Genomic DNA, 15,642 nt, shown 5'->3' with positions numbered 1-15,642 from the left:
CCAAGGCATGTGGCAGTAAAGCCATAGATAAACACTAACTGTTGTATGCATAATAGTCAATAAATTGTCATCAGACTTTCCCTTCCATTTAACTTTTATTAAAAGAGGTGCTAAGGTACTGTACTGTATGCAGTACATCATATTTATTACCAAAATTAACAAATATACAAAACTTATACATGTAATTTTCTTACATCCATTTATTGGTCTATAATACTGCACTTGTTCAAGTAGGTTATCTACAGTATGTAAACATCCCTTGGATTGACCTCACACAGATTAGGAAAGCCCATCTAACCCATGTAGTTACCAAATACAGCTTTTTCTTTCTTTCTTTTCTTTTTTTTTTTTTTTTAATTTTATTTGGCTTTCATTGGTAGAATCTAATCTTCACATTTGGCACATGGAAGAGACATCTACAGTGCAAAAGAGGCAGATTCTCTGGTTTTGTTCTGAGCAGTTTAGCAGTGTCATGATTTTAAAGAGCTGAGAGGAGAATAAATTTACACTAACTCGATAGGAGATGGATTAGTATTAACATCAATGACAGATCAACCATTAAAGTAGAGCAGAAATTCAAATCCTCTTCCCCAGCTCTCTCAGCCAGGTGGAAAAAAAACTCAGCCTTGTTTCTAAAGGAGTAAAAAAGGACTCTGTTAGCAACAGAGAAAGGAGGTTTAGTTTATGAGGAGCCCTCTCCGGTTCCAGTTTCAATTTTCTGCTTTGTGTTTTCTCTCTTTTATTATCAAACATTTTTTTTTTTTTTTTTAATGGGGCAAAAGTAACTAGTTGGGAACCACTTTTTCTGTGCTGGTAATTTATCAGTGAGTTGGAGATTACAATTGGAGTTTACAGATCTTTGTATACAGATGTATAGAACTCAGTAAGCTGCCGTATATAAAAGAGAGAAAGACAGAGAGAGAGAGGGAAAGAGAGAGAGAGAGAGAGAGAGAGAGAATAATGTCATTATATTCCAGGAGTGGAGCTTTCAAATTTTGCTGCAAAAACCAGAAAAAAGTTCTTCCTTTCGTTTCTCCTTGTTTCAAGATGTGATTTAATTTAACTGAGTAAAGCTGATCCACAGAGACCTTCTTTCACACCCTTCTTCCCATTCTCATTTAAGCACCGTATTGCTATTTTAGGAGGCCTCACCAATGTCCATGGAAGCATTTGATGAGAATGGACCTAACTGGGCTTTGTTTCGCATAGAAACCCCTCTGTAATTCCTTGCTCGTTACCACAGAGCCCCGCTGCTGTCTGTGGCACCGTACATCTCAGCCAGCTTTTTAAAGCGTGGCCCCCAGTCTGTCAGGTAGTCATAGCTCTGGTCTGAGTCTGTTGTGACCGACTGTAGGGAACTGAGCGACTCTGCCACTGAGCCATTCCCTTCAAACATGTACGTCTGAAGGGAATCGAAAGGAGGAGCCCAGAGGTCCATATCAGCTTCGTATAGCTTGGCGAGCACGTAGTTGTGGACATTGTTGTCCATCATGCATGTCTGAGGCACGTATCTGGAGAGGCTCTCTATTTCAGGGAGCATGTCCTGCCTGTTTTTGACCACGAGCTGGGCCTCCCGTGGATTCCACATGGCAGCGATATCAAAGGCCTCGGTGTCCTCTTCCCCACCACCTTCGTCATCATACCTGACGATGTTCTCGTGGATATTCTCCTCCTCATCGATGACGTATGGCTGCTTCCGGTGCCGTCTCATGGAGAGGATGAGGAGCACCAGCACTGTGAGAGGCAACCAAGATACAAGATCATTTGCAGTGAGAGCAGATCTTGCTTTGCTCAGTGGAGCAAGGTGGGGCTATCAAAATGCACTCTAGCAATGGGTTTAAACTGCCTGCTGCTCCATTTTCCCCTGGTGAGCCCCTGGGAATTGAAGAGCTGTGCTGTTTGAGGGGGGAGAGATGTAGAAATCTATACTCCTTCAAGTCAAAATTAGTACCTTCAGGTCCTGTTAATCTGTCTGTTTTCTCACCATAATTCTTATATCCTGATGACACTTAGGACATGTCTATCCAGGATTGCTTGCTGTGCACTGTAGAGATACTTGAACTACTTTTAAACCAACCAGATCAGACATCAGTAGGAGTTTATCTACAGTGGCACACAGCTCTACAGAGGTCATTATTTTCCTGCTTTGTAGCTAGCTTTTGCAGCCTGCTTTGGGAATGGATCTTGCACTGGGCTCTGCACCTGACATAGATGGAGGAATGCTGAGCTGGTGACGGATGGTGCCTAGGCATCATGGTGATAGCTCTGTATATACTGCAAGATGCAAAGCTAGCTCCTTTAACTGCTCCAAAGCAGTTCTTGTTTATCTGCAAGGCACTGCCTTGGGATGAGTAGACCTACTGTCAGTTGCTCAGTGCTATCAAGATGCAGGTGCTTTTTAGCATGCAAAGAACTGATCATACAGGTACCAAGAAGCTTCAAGATGCTCAGCTCCTTTGCTGTTTTTGAAATAAGAATGATGATACATTATGGAGATGGGACTATGCAATGAACTAGATAACACAAATTTGAATAAAACAATGGAACTGGGAGAGTTTAATAACACCCATAAGGGAACTTGTAAATCAAGCTCCGGGGCAACTAAATTCAAGAACTTTGAGGAGTTTTGCTCCAATCTGTATGTCAAAAATCTAACCAATAGAATGCCCTCTCATGCCCCACAATACAAAGTTTCCTTCTTCATTCTCTTAAGAAAGTCAGGGAAAATGATTCAATAAAGAAAAATGTCCCTATAAGGCAACCTCAGAGAGGTTTGCCTTGTCTGGTGTTGATTTCCTGCAGACACTTTTAGCTATATGAATACCTCTTCAACTCATCCCCCATGAATGGAGAAGACTTCAAAACAGCAAAGGCATTATTTAAATATATTTTCTCAAGGGCAAAAGACTCGGGGGGAGTGTATATCTCTTACCAAAAGGAGGCAAGAGGCAGAACAGGATTTTGCATTCCTGTTTCCTGTGAGAGGGTAGGATCAGAAACTGCTGTGGGTGAGGGTATAACCTGTCCCCAGCAATAGCTTCTTGTTACCTCCTCCCAACATACTCTTTCTCAGACAGCACTGCTGCACAAGGTGGCTTCGCACTTCAGGACTCTGGCAGAAATATCTGCAAATCATATTTGTCACCCCTTACCACGTCTCCCACAATCTGAAGTTATAGGCAGTTGACTACATCCTCTGTTCCTTGCTCTGATACCTTATGTAAGTGTGTGTCTAGATATACATATGCATATATTAATGCATAAGTGTGTGTGTGTGTATATAAATATATATTTATACATATACACACACACATATACACCCACACACGCTTATGCACAGCCTTCACCTTCTGTGAATCAGAAAACGGGCCCGAATAGAAGAGGTTGTCTCCTCTTGAGAAGCCAACATTTACCTAACAGGACAAAGATGCAGGCTAGGATTGCAATGAGGGCTCCTCTGCTCAGGCTGACAGGGAGGACGTAGGCTTCTGCGGTGCAGGACATCACCATGCCATCGTCATCACAGCTGCACACGTGCACGGTCAGCGTGCCGGTACTGCTCAGCATGGGGCGGCCGTTGTCGCTGATCAGGATGGGGAGGTAAAACGTGTTCTGCTCATGTTGTCTGAAGCCAGATCGCCTTGTTAAAATCCATGCTGTATTGTCTAGGAAAATAAATAGAAAGAAGAGCTTATTTACAGGGTAAACACATTAATTAGAAAAGGAAGGTAAAAAAAAATCAACTCTAGACACACATATATTTATCCTCTCTCTATTTTTCCTTTATTTTTCATCATTTTGTCACTAATCAGCATTTTGCCTCTGCCTCCCTGTTCCAGTGTCTTCTCCAGCCATAGTTGTGAGACCTGCAAGGCATACACACCTTATAACCTGCCTTTACCCTTTGTGACATAAAGTGGCCAGAGCAAACTCACAGCCTTCAGATTTAGCTAAAATAGCTTTCAGAAGGCATGACATAAATTAACAATTAAAGGCAACTTGTTGTTCCTGTTTGTTCCTGCTCAGCAACTTTTCTAGACCTCACTCTTAAGTGCTGCCACTATTTTGGAGATGTTTGTGTATAACCTTTGGAGACATGTTAAGGTTCTCTTTATGTTTTTTGATGTTTTCATCCTTGTTTTCACCCTGTTCCTGAAAGACTTCTCAGGCAGGCTGACCAGATCTTTCTGAGTCCATCTGCTTGAGGCAACAAGAAGGCAAAGAAAATAATCAGCTTGTTTTCTTAAAACAGCAGCAAGTTGAAAATCTGCAACTAAACATTTTTCAGTCAAACACGTGTGATTTCACTGGCCACTTTGCCACTGAAAAAGTCAGTATGCTTCATTCCATCATTGTCAGAATTATTCTCCTTGGATTTGACCATTCCACTTCATTTAGTGTGGCCATCTCTTTAACATAAGAACATGAAACAAAATGATTCAAAACAGTGCTACTGAAACAAAGTATTCAAAAGAGAGTAACCAAACAATAAGTTACTTTGAAATTCCATTTCAAAGGAAATTTCTACCTCTGGGGATTTTCCTTCACAATCAATATGTTTTTTTAAATGCCAGAATTCCCTAGTGGCCTTTGAATTCCTGTCTATGCATACCCTCAAGATTCTCAGTGCAGACTAGGCACTGACTTCTCAATTAGAAAAAAATGGATTTAGGAATTTGTTCTCTTAAATTCTCATCTCATAAATGCCAGGAAAAATCCTTTGGAGGCCAGTGATGATTTTACCAGTGCTGACTTTCAATCTTTGTGGCCTCACAGACTCTTAGGAGGTGTAAGGTTGAAATAGAAAGATAAGGCTGAATGTCTCCTATGTGATCTGTACAACTAGTGGTAAAAAGGAGCTTAAGGAACAAACATAAAAGTTGGTCTTCCTCACAAACATTTTTGCAGGTCTTGGGACATCAAAAATAAATGGAAAGCAAAGGTGATTTTTCTCTTTGGCAGACCTGCAAGCTCTGACCCTGTGCAATGATGCTCTGGGACTTTCGTGAGTTGAACTTCATGGAGTTTCTTTTACTACTTGATTTTGTTTCCTGTTTCTTTGGTTCAAAAGAAGTCACAGTTTGGCCACCTGCACCTTCAGGTTCTTAAGGACTTGCATTTACTGTGCTTAGGTATGCATGAAATCATCAGCTATTCCTGGGTGGCATGGCACAATGTAGCTGCTAGCTGGAAACGGCAAGAATCCCGATCACAAGCAGAACATAAAAAAACCCTCAAATAATTGCAAGGAATCATTTGATTTTTCATAATATTTCCATGTCAGTTCACTGCTACAGTTTAGAACCTAAGTGAGTTTCTTCAACGCAGAGACTCAGGTTGCTTGCAGGTGAATCAGCTTTATTATCTGCTGTAGTCTAAACATCAGAAAACATTTGATGGCCTTTAGGAGTGAAATGGTCGAGAGTGGAATGTTATACATGGCCAGCTAGGGAATATATGCAAAGACAAGCTAGACTTGCTACAGTTGGATTATGCTACAAGTTCTGCACTTCTTGATACAAATCTTATGGCATCAGACAGTACTGGCACACTTAAATATTGAGAGATCAGTCTACACAATTCATGAGATTGTTTTGAATTTGTGATATGATATTTTTAAAACAACCTCAGGCTCTTTTCTTTCTTGCACTTAGATGCAATTTCAAGCTTTTACTCTGAAAGCATAAAATTCTGAAGTGAGTGTGTGTCTGTATGAGAATATGTAATGATATTGTAGTGTCTTGTTAAGTCGCGTGATCCCAGAAGCGAGGGCTTTGAGGGAAACCACCAGATAGCACCAGATGTAGAATGAGATGCCCAAGGTTGATTAAAACTGATTATGCATCAGTGTTTACTGATTTCACCACCCCTTGATACACCACGCAGCTCTGAAAATGTGCAGCAGGTATAGACAGAAGTAGGTGATTTTCATGAACAGGTTCCAAGACCAGCTGGAGAACAGCACCATTAGGCTCCCCATGAGCCCTAGGTGTGCTGCAGATGGGGAATCATTGCCTTTTGCAACCCCCACCCCACCCCGTGCACCCACAAATCCTTTCTCATCTGCAGGCTGCTTCCATGCCTCTTAGTGTGTGCTCCCCAGCAATTAAAACCAAATCTTTCCAGTGCTGTGCCTGTTTTATCCCAAGAAAAAGCAGCCCGCAAAGGGCAGGGAATAGCAAAGTAGCTGGATTTATGCTGTGTCAATGGAAATGTCTGAGTCATCTTGGCAAAAAGATAAACCATGTGGTAGCATGGTTGCATTTCTCTTTCCTGAGTGAAAAAAACCACTCTTTTTAAATTGATTTATAATAAAATTCACAAATTCCATCCAGGTGACAGAAAACCTTCATTTTATGAGAAGTTGCTCTTTGTGAGGGGAAAAAGTCTTTGTTATTCTGGGCTAGTCATACTTTGCTTGTAAAAGAAGTTACAGGCAGTGACAGTGAAATTGTGTAAAATTAGTTAGTGGGAGATCTCACGTGTTTTTAACCTTAATTCTTCTTCAAGCTGAAAAACAAGTTTCTATAATAAAATGTTGGATGTTTTCTTTTTCTTTCTTTCTTTTTTTTTCTGCGATAGGCTGACAATATCACCCAAGTCTTAACTGTTCTTGCTGATATAATTCCCCTTGGTGACTCTCAGCATTACATTTGCTTTGTCCCAGGCAGGCATCCAAATTACCCCTAAACAATGACTCTACCTTTTACTCTGCGACTGCAGTATGTTGGCACCAGATCTTGTTGTGTGTCTCTTGAAAAGCCAATGCGATTTGATGTAGTATTGCAGTGCAAAGACATGCTGGAATGTGATGAGCCATGGCAGAAACTGGAATATACAGTTTTTTTGCAAACATGATATCTTGATATCTGCTAAGCCCCAGCCATCAAGAGAGGAGAGCTTGTGAGCACATGAAAATCCCATTATTAAAAAAAAAACAAAAAACAAACCCAAACAAAAAACCTGAACGTAAGAATATACATTATTTTTGCATCACAGATTTCCATGCAGCGGCTTTGGCTCACCGAGAGGAAGATGGTAGCCTTCAGCTGCAGCGCTGAGCAGAGGCACTGAGGAACCTGTAGTGGCTGGTCCCACACCCCTGTGATCGTAAGAAGCGTGAAAGCCAAACCTCCCTTTGGTGTGCAGGCTGGTGTGTTCATCTGGTTGGGAGAGCAAGCTATGGAGCATCTCCTTCCTGCCATTTTCTGCTCTGTTGGAAGTGATTTTCCTCTCTGGAGAGGTCAGGGAAGTAATCACTGCATAATTTGAAATGCAGAGAAAAGAGCTAACCTTCGCTCCTGCCATGAAAAAGGCTTTGTTTCTTTTGCATAAGCCTATAGAAGAATTGGTGATATTTCCCACAACTTCTGTTAGCTTTTTAAAATCTATTGTAATAATTATGATTAATAGAAAGCAATATTTTACCAGAACTAGGAGAAAGAGTACAGGGAAGCAGACATTCCAGACTCCACTAACTTGAGGAAGGGATTTTATTTTTTCTTAGGGATTTTCAGCTCATTATCTTTGTTCTCTGTCATGAGGTAGACCTCAGTTTAAAGGAAGGGAAGAAATAACTAACAATTTTCATAGGACAAGTTTAAATGCAATGAGGAAGACTGCTAGGGACCTGCAATGACATGCCTGACAGTGATATGACACTGACACTTGCACCCATTAATATGGCTACACTTTCCATTAATTCCTTTTCCTCAACTGTGGAGGCCAACAGCTTAAGGATCAGCAGAAGATCAGCTCAAAATTTAATTTGGAAATGCCGTAAGTTTATTTTATTGGTCATCTCATTCTTACAGTAAAACTGTTGTGCCAATTCTTTCCCTGCATAATCTCACCTGGATTTAGAAGGGGGAGAAGATGGCTCTGCCAAAGCCTAGATCAGCAACCTAAGAGCTGGGAGACCACATCCTGTATGGCCTTGGGAAGTCATTTAGCCCCAGATCTTTGCAGCTGCTTACATGTTTATCTCCCACTGATTTTACTGAACTCAGAGAGAATCAGGGATCTAAGTAGCTTAATTTATCCTTTCCCCATGTTCCCATCCAATAAAGTGGAGACAATAGGATTTCTCTGTCTGCCACAGATATGGGGAAAATGAATAGGCTAAAAAGAAGTTCTCAGAGACTATTACGACAAGGGCCAAAGAAATATGTAAAACAGCTCATCAGAATGCAAACTGTGATCTATCTGTTGCTTAGTATAAATCAAGGTTTTAATTGCTGCCAGGAAGACTGCATATCTCTTACTGCTGTGTTGGGCAACCAAGTAACCAGTACGACTGCTAATTTTAATAGTACCTTCCCACAATTTGGGAAGTGTTGCTTTCTCACGTTTAGATGCACAAGCTGTGACTAGCAAGGTGGGTTCTGTTCCCTGTCGTGCCATCCTGTAACATTCAATATATCTGTCCCCTCTGTGACTAAGTCTTGTAATTTATATAGTACTTAGTGGTCCCTAGATGAAAATATAAACATAAATTATTGTTACTGAACTGACTACTGCGCTCCAAATTGCTAAGGCAGTAAAATAATCCTTACTGTGTATATTTCAAATAGTCGGTGGTTTGATACTTAACATTTCTGTTTCAGATTTGTAACCAACAGTACCCTAAGCTTCTTGTGATATATTTCTCTGGAAAACTGGTATTTTTGAGAGAGCGGGAGGCACAGCCATTCAGTCACTGCTGTCACTATAAATTATAGCAAGTATGGCTTTAGACAGGAAAAGTGCATCTGATGCTGGGAATTTTGTGAGCTGCTTTTTTTAGCGCAATGCCTTGAGGATGAAATGAGCCTAGTTTGCCAAATGTTTCAGCAATGGTTGCATTTTATGTGTTTATGTATTTAGGCTACATATATATATATATAGGGAAAGAGAGACAGAGAGAGGAAATGAGGATGAGAGAGAGAGAAAATCACAAGAAATTGTGTGGAGAGGCTTCAGAAGCCCTATGCGAAAGATTGCTTTGGGATGGTTACGCGATAGCATACTGTGGAAGAGGCTGCAAGTTCTGCAAGTGGCATCTTCTAAGATGCTTGGTTAGTGAAGGTAGAGCCTTCTGCATTACCCTATATACTGTTCTCTCGTATGGCTGCAGAGGCATTGATAGGGGATCGTGGCAGTAAGTGCATCAAGCAGACCCATGTGTTTACATGGGACCATGGGTAGGCACTCCACTGGGAGGCTGGCCACAGATGCTACAGATGCTTTTCTTCCTGTTTATTCCAGATTTGCAGTACATCACATTCTGGATATTGACTTTCAAAACTGCAGCTGTTCAGTCAAGTCTTCCCTCTCTCCCACTGAAGGCTGTTGCGGATCTGACCTCAGCGCTGTTGTCTGCCCACAATGTTCCCCTGTCAGCAGCCACTATATGCAGGCCTGCCAACAGAGAGGATTTCCTGCAGGCTCCAAAACCACCAAAACTTCTCGAAAAGAAGCAAATTACACAGGCTAGAAAACTCAAAGGCCAACACTTTGCTACAAGTCTCCCTACTGGTGTTTCAGTTTCTGCTTGGCCTATCTTACATGGACTTTTAGCTGTACATCATGTTACTCCCTGAGGCTCTATATACCATCCCCTTCATCTCCTCCCTATCTTCCTCCCTCCCTCTTCTAGGCAATAGCTGAGTATGTGTAAAGAGGAAAAAGAAAAGAGCTTTGAGAAAAATATTGGAACAATACAGGAATCTTCTCGTCTGTGCCTGGAAGGAAACATGAAAGACACATAAAAGAGCAATGTAATTCCCCTCAGATTTGTCTCCTACTTCCAGTTTCTATCCTACCTTTAAGCAAGCATCTCCTTTTGAACAAATGCAGTTTCCACTCTGGTAAGTTGAGATGCCTGCAGCATAACCACAAGAACTGAATTTGCACAAAGCACTGCCACATTTCCTTGAAGAAGAAAAAGGGGCCTATTTCTAGAGAACATTTATAGCGGGCAAATATCATCTAACCTTCAAGTGTATTAAGTAATATGTCATTTTATCACTGCCTTTAAGGAGCAGGTGTCACTTGTTATTATTTGAAATGGCAGTCTTATCACACACTGTAAGTCAGAGCCTCTCAAGACCAACTGAGGCACTAGAAATTAGAGTAGCTAACTGTCTGTGTCCACTCGGATTACCTTGATTGTCCCTTAGAGTAAAGTTGGGGTTGTTGGCTGCCTCAGGGGCCAGGCTGTAGTAGAAGTGCTGACCCTCTTGTGGGTCATCCCGGTCGACGGCACTCACTGTCTGAATCAGCTGCAGAGCACAAGAACAAAGCAGAAGCAGATGAGTAGCAACCCCAATACCGTCCAAGAATTGAACTTTCTATCTAGATGTATGCAAAAGCAGCTGCAGCTTTAGAATAGAATTGTCCTTACAGAGAGACAAGAGATGACTTTGAACCGACGCAAAACCTTGTAGGCTTCATTTTATTTTGCTGTGATCAGGCAAATCACTTTTAAACAAAGCAGGAGATAGTTTCATTAAAATAACAACACTTCTCTCCTATGCTTCCGTATCTCCTCTCACATATTTTTATTTTCTTTTGAGGCCCCAGGGTGTTCAGAAAAGAAACTCCACACTGAAGAACTTGTAAGAAAGCCCATACTTATTTTCAGCTTCATTTTGTAGGTAGAAAAGGACTCCAGATTGATTTTTTTTATCACTCTCTCATTTTTAAATCAATTAAGCTATTCCTAAGAAGTCAGTGAAAACAAAGAAAGGAAATGTAACCAAGCAAACACTCCCCATATGCAACAAATAACACTGTGGAAAGAAACTAAGACAATACTAAGTCCAGAAAGATTTGTCACCTTACTAAGGAGGTTTAGCAAAGTAGATATAATGACTTCAGCCACAGTGAGCTATAACTCTGTCTGATTAAACATTCTGACACTTTTTTAGACAAGGAATAAATCTTCACCTGGATTTTTTCATTCAAAATTATTTTTGGATTGAGCAGCGACAGATTCATAAAGCCTCATTTAGCAAATTAAAACTGTCTTCAGAACTTTTCAAAATGTGGCAACCGTATTGACTTTCTTCAGTGAAAGGAGCAGTCCAAATTAGAATGCATTTCTTGAAAAGCATAGTATTTAGAACATGCTCCCTTCAAATACCCAAAAAAGCAGACAATGATTTTTTTTTTCCCTGTACTGTTAGGGATTCCTTCAATTATTGGGATGAAATTATCCTGTATGTGACTGATCTCAGGACAGTTGTCACAGCAGTGAATTGCTATTTCATTCTGCTTCACAGCAAGACTGGAGAAGCTTCAGTGAAGTCAGGAGATGGGCTGTGATATTGCTAGTATAATTTCTTCCTTCACAAATCATGAGTTGTGCACCTGCCTGCTTAAGCTATGTTAGCCAACTGCATGTTTAGAGACCAAGTCTGTACTGTGGCTGCTGGGTGGCGAAGTGCCAGGTTGTGCCAGGTTGTGTCCCCCCGAGCTCCAACCAACTTCAGTGAGGCAGAGCTCATGTCTGTCTGTGGCAGAGGCAGACCTTATTCAAGGGCTTTTATGGGTTTTTGGAAGAGAGAAGAACACAGAGGCACCACAGCTTGCCTGGAGGCATTGATTTACAGTATGGGAAGCTGGGAGTCCTGTGTTATCTACGACTCTGTAATCCTCGGTTCACATCCCGGCAAAACGGATTCAGCTTGTCATCCCTTTGAAGCTGTTGTAGTATATTATGCCCAGCTTCCATAAGTCAGGGATATTTAAGCCACCTATAAATAAGATCTTTTAAAAGTAAATCTTTTCTGTCACACATGGGCCCAACTGAATCCACGGCATTTCTTGAAACATTTTTCTTCTCTTTGTAGCTGCTACAGACATACTGGGTGTTTGCCTGCTGGCACCTTCCCAAAGGAGGGTTTTTTTCCAGCAATGACGTGTATTGTGCAGTGAGTGTGGAAATTACTGTGGGAGAAAGAAAGGTGCTATATATGATGCTAATACTGGTGTGATGTGTTTGCCTCTGCAGGGCAGGTCTGCCAGGCCTCAGAAGGGGCATTCACGGCCAGCTGCTGAAGAGAGTCCAGATGAAATGTTTGGTTAGCCAAGTCCTGTTTTAAATGCTCGCCCCTTCCAAAGCAGTGTCTCCATATCAGACAACACTGACCCCTCACGCGGGCATCACCAGCATTTCTCACCTGGCCAGCTTTTGCATTTTCACAAACAAAAGCTTCGTAGAACCTCGCAAACTCCGGCGCGTTGTCGTTCACGTCTAGGACTTTCACTGTCACTGTGACGCTGCCCACCTGAGAGGGATTGTCTAGAAGAAGGAGAGCAAAGTAAAGAAAGGGGATTTCTGGCAAGGGCGAGGGGCTGCTCTTCACTCTACTGAAGAGGTAAACCAGCTTTTTGCTACCGGCTTGCATTAAGTGACATTCTTTCATCTGGAACTGGTCCTTTGCAGACGGTATGACTAAGAATTACGTTCCAAATGCCCTCCTGTCTACCCTTGGTTTCCATCTTTTGGAAACAAATTCCTTCGGGTATGAATGTCTTCAGCCTGGTTTAGTCCAATGGGTTTATTTCTGTAAAAAATGTTTTAGACAATGCCCTGCAGTTACAGCTTGACTGGGAAATATTGTTTGTTGAGCCTTGGTATTGCTGGCAGGAGTTAGGAACAGCTTCTTTCTAAGGATACGCTTGTTATCTAGAGCTTGTTGAAAATGATAATTCTGCAATTCAGATGTATTTTTCCTCAGATTTTATATACCTTGAAGACAAAAATATTGTTTTCAGTTTTTTAATACTTTTTACAGGAGGCTAAAACATAAGAACACATGAAATTGCTCAGAAAAGCTTTCACTGAAGCTTAAAATTGCAATGAAAATTTTACATTCTGCATGACATCATTTGTGATATTTCTGTCCTACTGGTTCATCATTAGCTCTCTTCTCCAGTAAATCTACACATTGTTTCACATATCTTCACAATTTCTTATCTTAGTGTTCACTGAATAAATACAATTCTTTTCTTTCTGTGTTTATGTGCCCCAGAATGCCTTTCCCCCCCTCATAAATGATAAAATGAAGCTCCAAGCACAAAAAATAAATTTATGATTAGGAGGTCAGAAAATCCAGAAAATTCTTATAAGCTTTTGCTTCTCTCTAGCAATACCACCTTAGGCATTTATCCCAAAATACATTCCCCTTTATAGCATGAAATGATATGTTCAAATAACAATAGAGAATTTTCTTACACTCTGGATTTCCCTTAAAGGCTTAATCCGCTGTATCGAAGCATGTATCATGCTGTATCACTAAGATACTTACTCTTAAACTTTATTGTTTCTCACTAACTAATAATTTAATCCTTCATTTTCCCATGTGTACACACATATTTTGCTGAGGCTTTTGTCATTGTGGCATATGAATGCCGACATTTATATTCTTAGTAGTATTGATCTAACTTCTGAAACTAAAAGCTTTATTCAAGAATGCACTATGCAACTATGACATTTAAAAATATTCACTAAATTAAAATATTGTACTGTACATGTACAAAACAAAACTGACTGAGGATTGAAGGAGGATGAGTCAATGAATGGCATGTATGCATATATGCCTTCATATTGCTCTCATCCTAGACTGCTGCTACAGGGATAGCTTTTATATACTCAGTATATGCAAAGATACATACAGTTGCAATGACTCTTCATGGCTGAAAATAAAACTAGCATCAAAACAGATGGGGTTAGATCATACCATGTCATGAACACTCCTCACTCCTGAAAAGGGAGCAGGAAGGCTCCGCATGCCGGAACCGTCTACACATAGGTGGCAGATCACCTGCACGCTTGCGATACATCCCCCTGCTAACTTCAAGCTGGCTGACTGGGTTTTGGGCAAGTGTCCTGAAAATCTTTCCCTTGAAAGTACAAGTGTGTGTTCCACAGTTCAGCACTGCAGATTTTCACTGCTGCAGAGATGAGAATAGCACTGCATATGAAATTCCTCTGTAGCATTTTCAGTCTGGGTACAAAGCTTCTTCAAATTGCCCTTTATCTCTGATACAACCTGGGTGTCTAGCAAGCTCCCTCAGATGTGAAAGACTGCTCAGCTATTGGCAGCAAGCTCCTGAAGAACTGCTACCCCTCAGCAGATGAACTGGGGTCCTGAACAAAACTGTGGGGAACAAAGAGATTTCAGGTGAAGCTTGAGTGAATCTCTAATTTTATTTGCTCATATATCCTGAGCTCCTTTATGAAGCTCATGTCTGTTAGTATTTCAAACTCTAATAAATTTTTCGTAGCTTCACCATGAAACGATCTCATAGCCTTGGCAAATGGCTGGCATGGATGAACCAGAGCTGCAGTGAAACCTGAAAGCCTAACAAATTTCAGTTGCTTTGAGCTTCTCATACAAGATGATCCCAAAGCATGCTGGCCCAAATCATTTCTGCAGCAAGCAGATGGTGATGACATTCATTCATGACTGATGCAGACCAGATTTAAATTGGAGACCAAGGAGTGAAAGGCTTTTTGCTGTCTGCCATTCTCTGAGCCACATAACCCTCCCAGGTAGTGCTGGCTACCCTGGCAGCTGCACAGCCTTTGCAGTGTCTGCTTTTGTTGCCTACTCCTTCTGGGGAGATAGAGCTCTTGCTGAAACATATTTCAGGAAGAGTTTTAAATAAAACCTCAGAATACTAATGAACTGAAAAAGCAGCACTCTGCATTTATTTGCCAGACCCTACTCCTCTCACTACCCTGCAAACAGGAGCATAAAAAATAAATAAAATGCAGTATTTGCTTGTTCATATCAGAAGACTAATTCAGTTAATACGACTTCCCACTCAGTGCATAAGAACATGTGAATTGCTGAATTCAGGTCTATTGGTCTGCTTTGTCTGTTATATTTCTTTAAGCTATCTACAGTCTGCATTTTCCTTACTCAGCTCCATGGCCAGCACAGTGATATTGTGCCAAGAAACATCCTCCCGGTCAAGAGGTCTTGCGGTCATCAGTGCTCCTGACGTAATGTCGACATAAAAGAAACGCCCCGGATCACTGCTCCTGTCAATCGAATATCTGAAAAAGCACATAATAAAAATATTATGCAACCTTTGTGAAAATGGTATGATATAGCCAACAAAGTACTCCAGCAATGGGAATACTGTTGTAGAAAGCAGATCCACATTCACCCACGAACTAACTGTGTGCTCCATTGGCTTCTATAGGTGTAGAATAAGGTGCTTGAAAATCTGTACATTCCCATGGCTGTGAGCACTACTTGGATAGAGCTGGAAGACAGAAACATTTAAAGGAAGAAGCCTCCAAGCAAGGCAGAGCTCAGCACAGAAACATCTGCTTTACAGCAGAAAGTCTATCAGTGAGGAGTGCAATTTCTTTTCTAAGCAAAATAATTATACCCTTTCCTTGGGCACAATTCAGACACTATGAAAATGACTTTGCATCAGCTCATTCTCTGTGCACTTAGGCTGTCGAGGAGGAACTGTTCTTTTCCTTGTTCTTTTGCCTTCCCTCTTCTTTTACAGGAATAAACTCCACCGGCATCCTGGACCGCTCCACTGATAGAGCAATGCCCACGCAGTGGGGTGAGACACAGATTTCTCTTATCATCCAGCCAGAAAAACCACTTTCCTCTCCGAGGTCGATTC

General features: G+C 41.2%; 1 protein-coding gene across 2 annotated transcripts in view; it reads right to left on the bottom strand.

The window, feature by feature from the left end:
- Positions 1-293: 293 nt before the first annotated feature.
- CDH20 (cadherin 20) overlaps positions 294-15,642 on the bottom strand; it is a 38,681-nt gene continuing 23,332 nt past the window's right edge. Inside the window, exons 7-11 of one of the 2 annotated variants that reach the window (XM_062569845.1) lie at positions 14,916-15,052; positions 12,165-12,286; positions 10,145-10,262; positions 3,414-3,665; positions 294-1,734 (exon numbers count right to left, since the gene is read on the bottom strand). In XM_062569845.1, the coding sequence (XP_062425829.1) occupies positions 1,235-1,734; positions 3,414-3,665; positions 10,145-10,262; positions 12,165-12,286; positions 14,916-15,052 (1,129 nt within the window). In that variant the 3' untranslated portion in view covers positions 294-1,234. The remainder of the gene's footprint in view (positions 1,735-3,413; positions 3,666-10,144; positions 10,263-12,164; positions 12,287-14,915; positions 15,053-15,642) is intronic. The other variant, XM_062569846.1, reaches the window with a different exon arrangement.

This window comes from Rhea pennata, chromosome 2 (assembly GCF_028389875.1).
Source record: "Rhea pennata isolate bPtePen1 chromosome 2, bPtePen1.pri, whole genome shotgun sequence".
Classification (NCBI taxonomy): domain Eukaryota; kingdom Metazoa; phylum Chordata; class Aves; order Rheiformes; family Rheidae; genus Rhea; species Rhea pennata.
The sequence above is the reverse complement of the archived record's forward strand: the minus strand, read 5'-3'. Positions and strand labels throughout refer to the sequence as shown.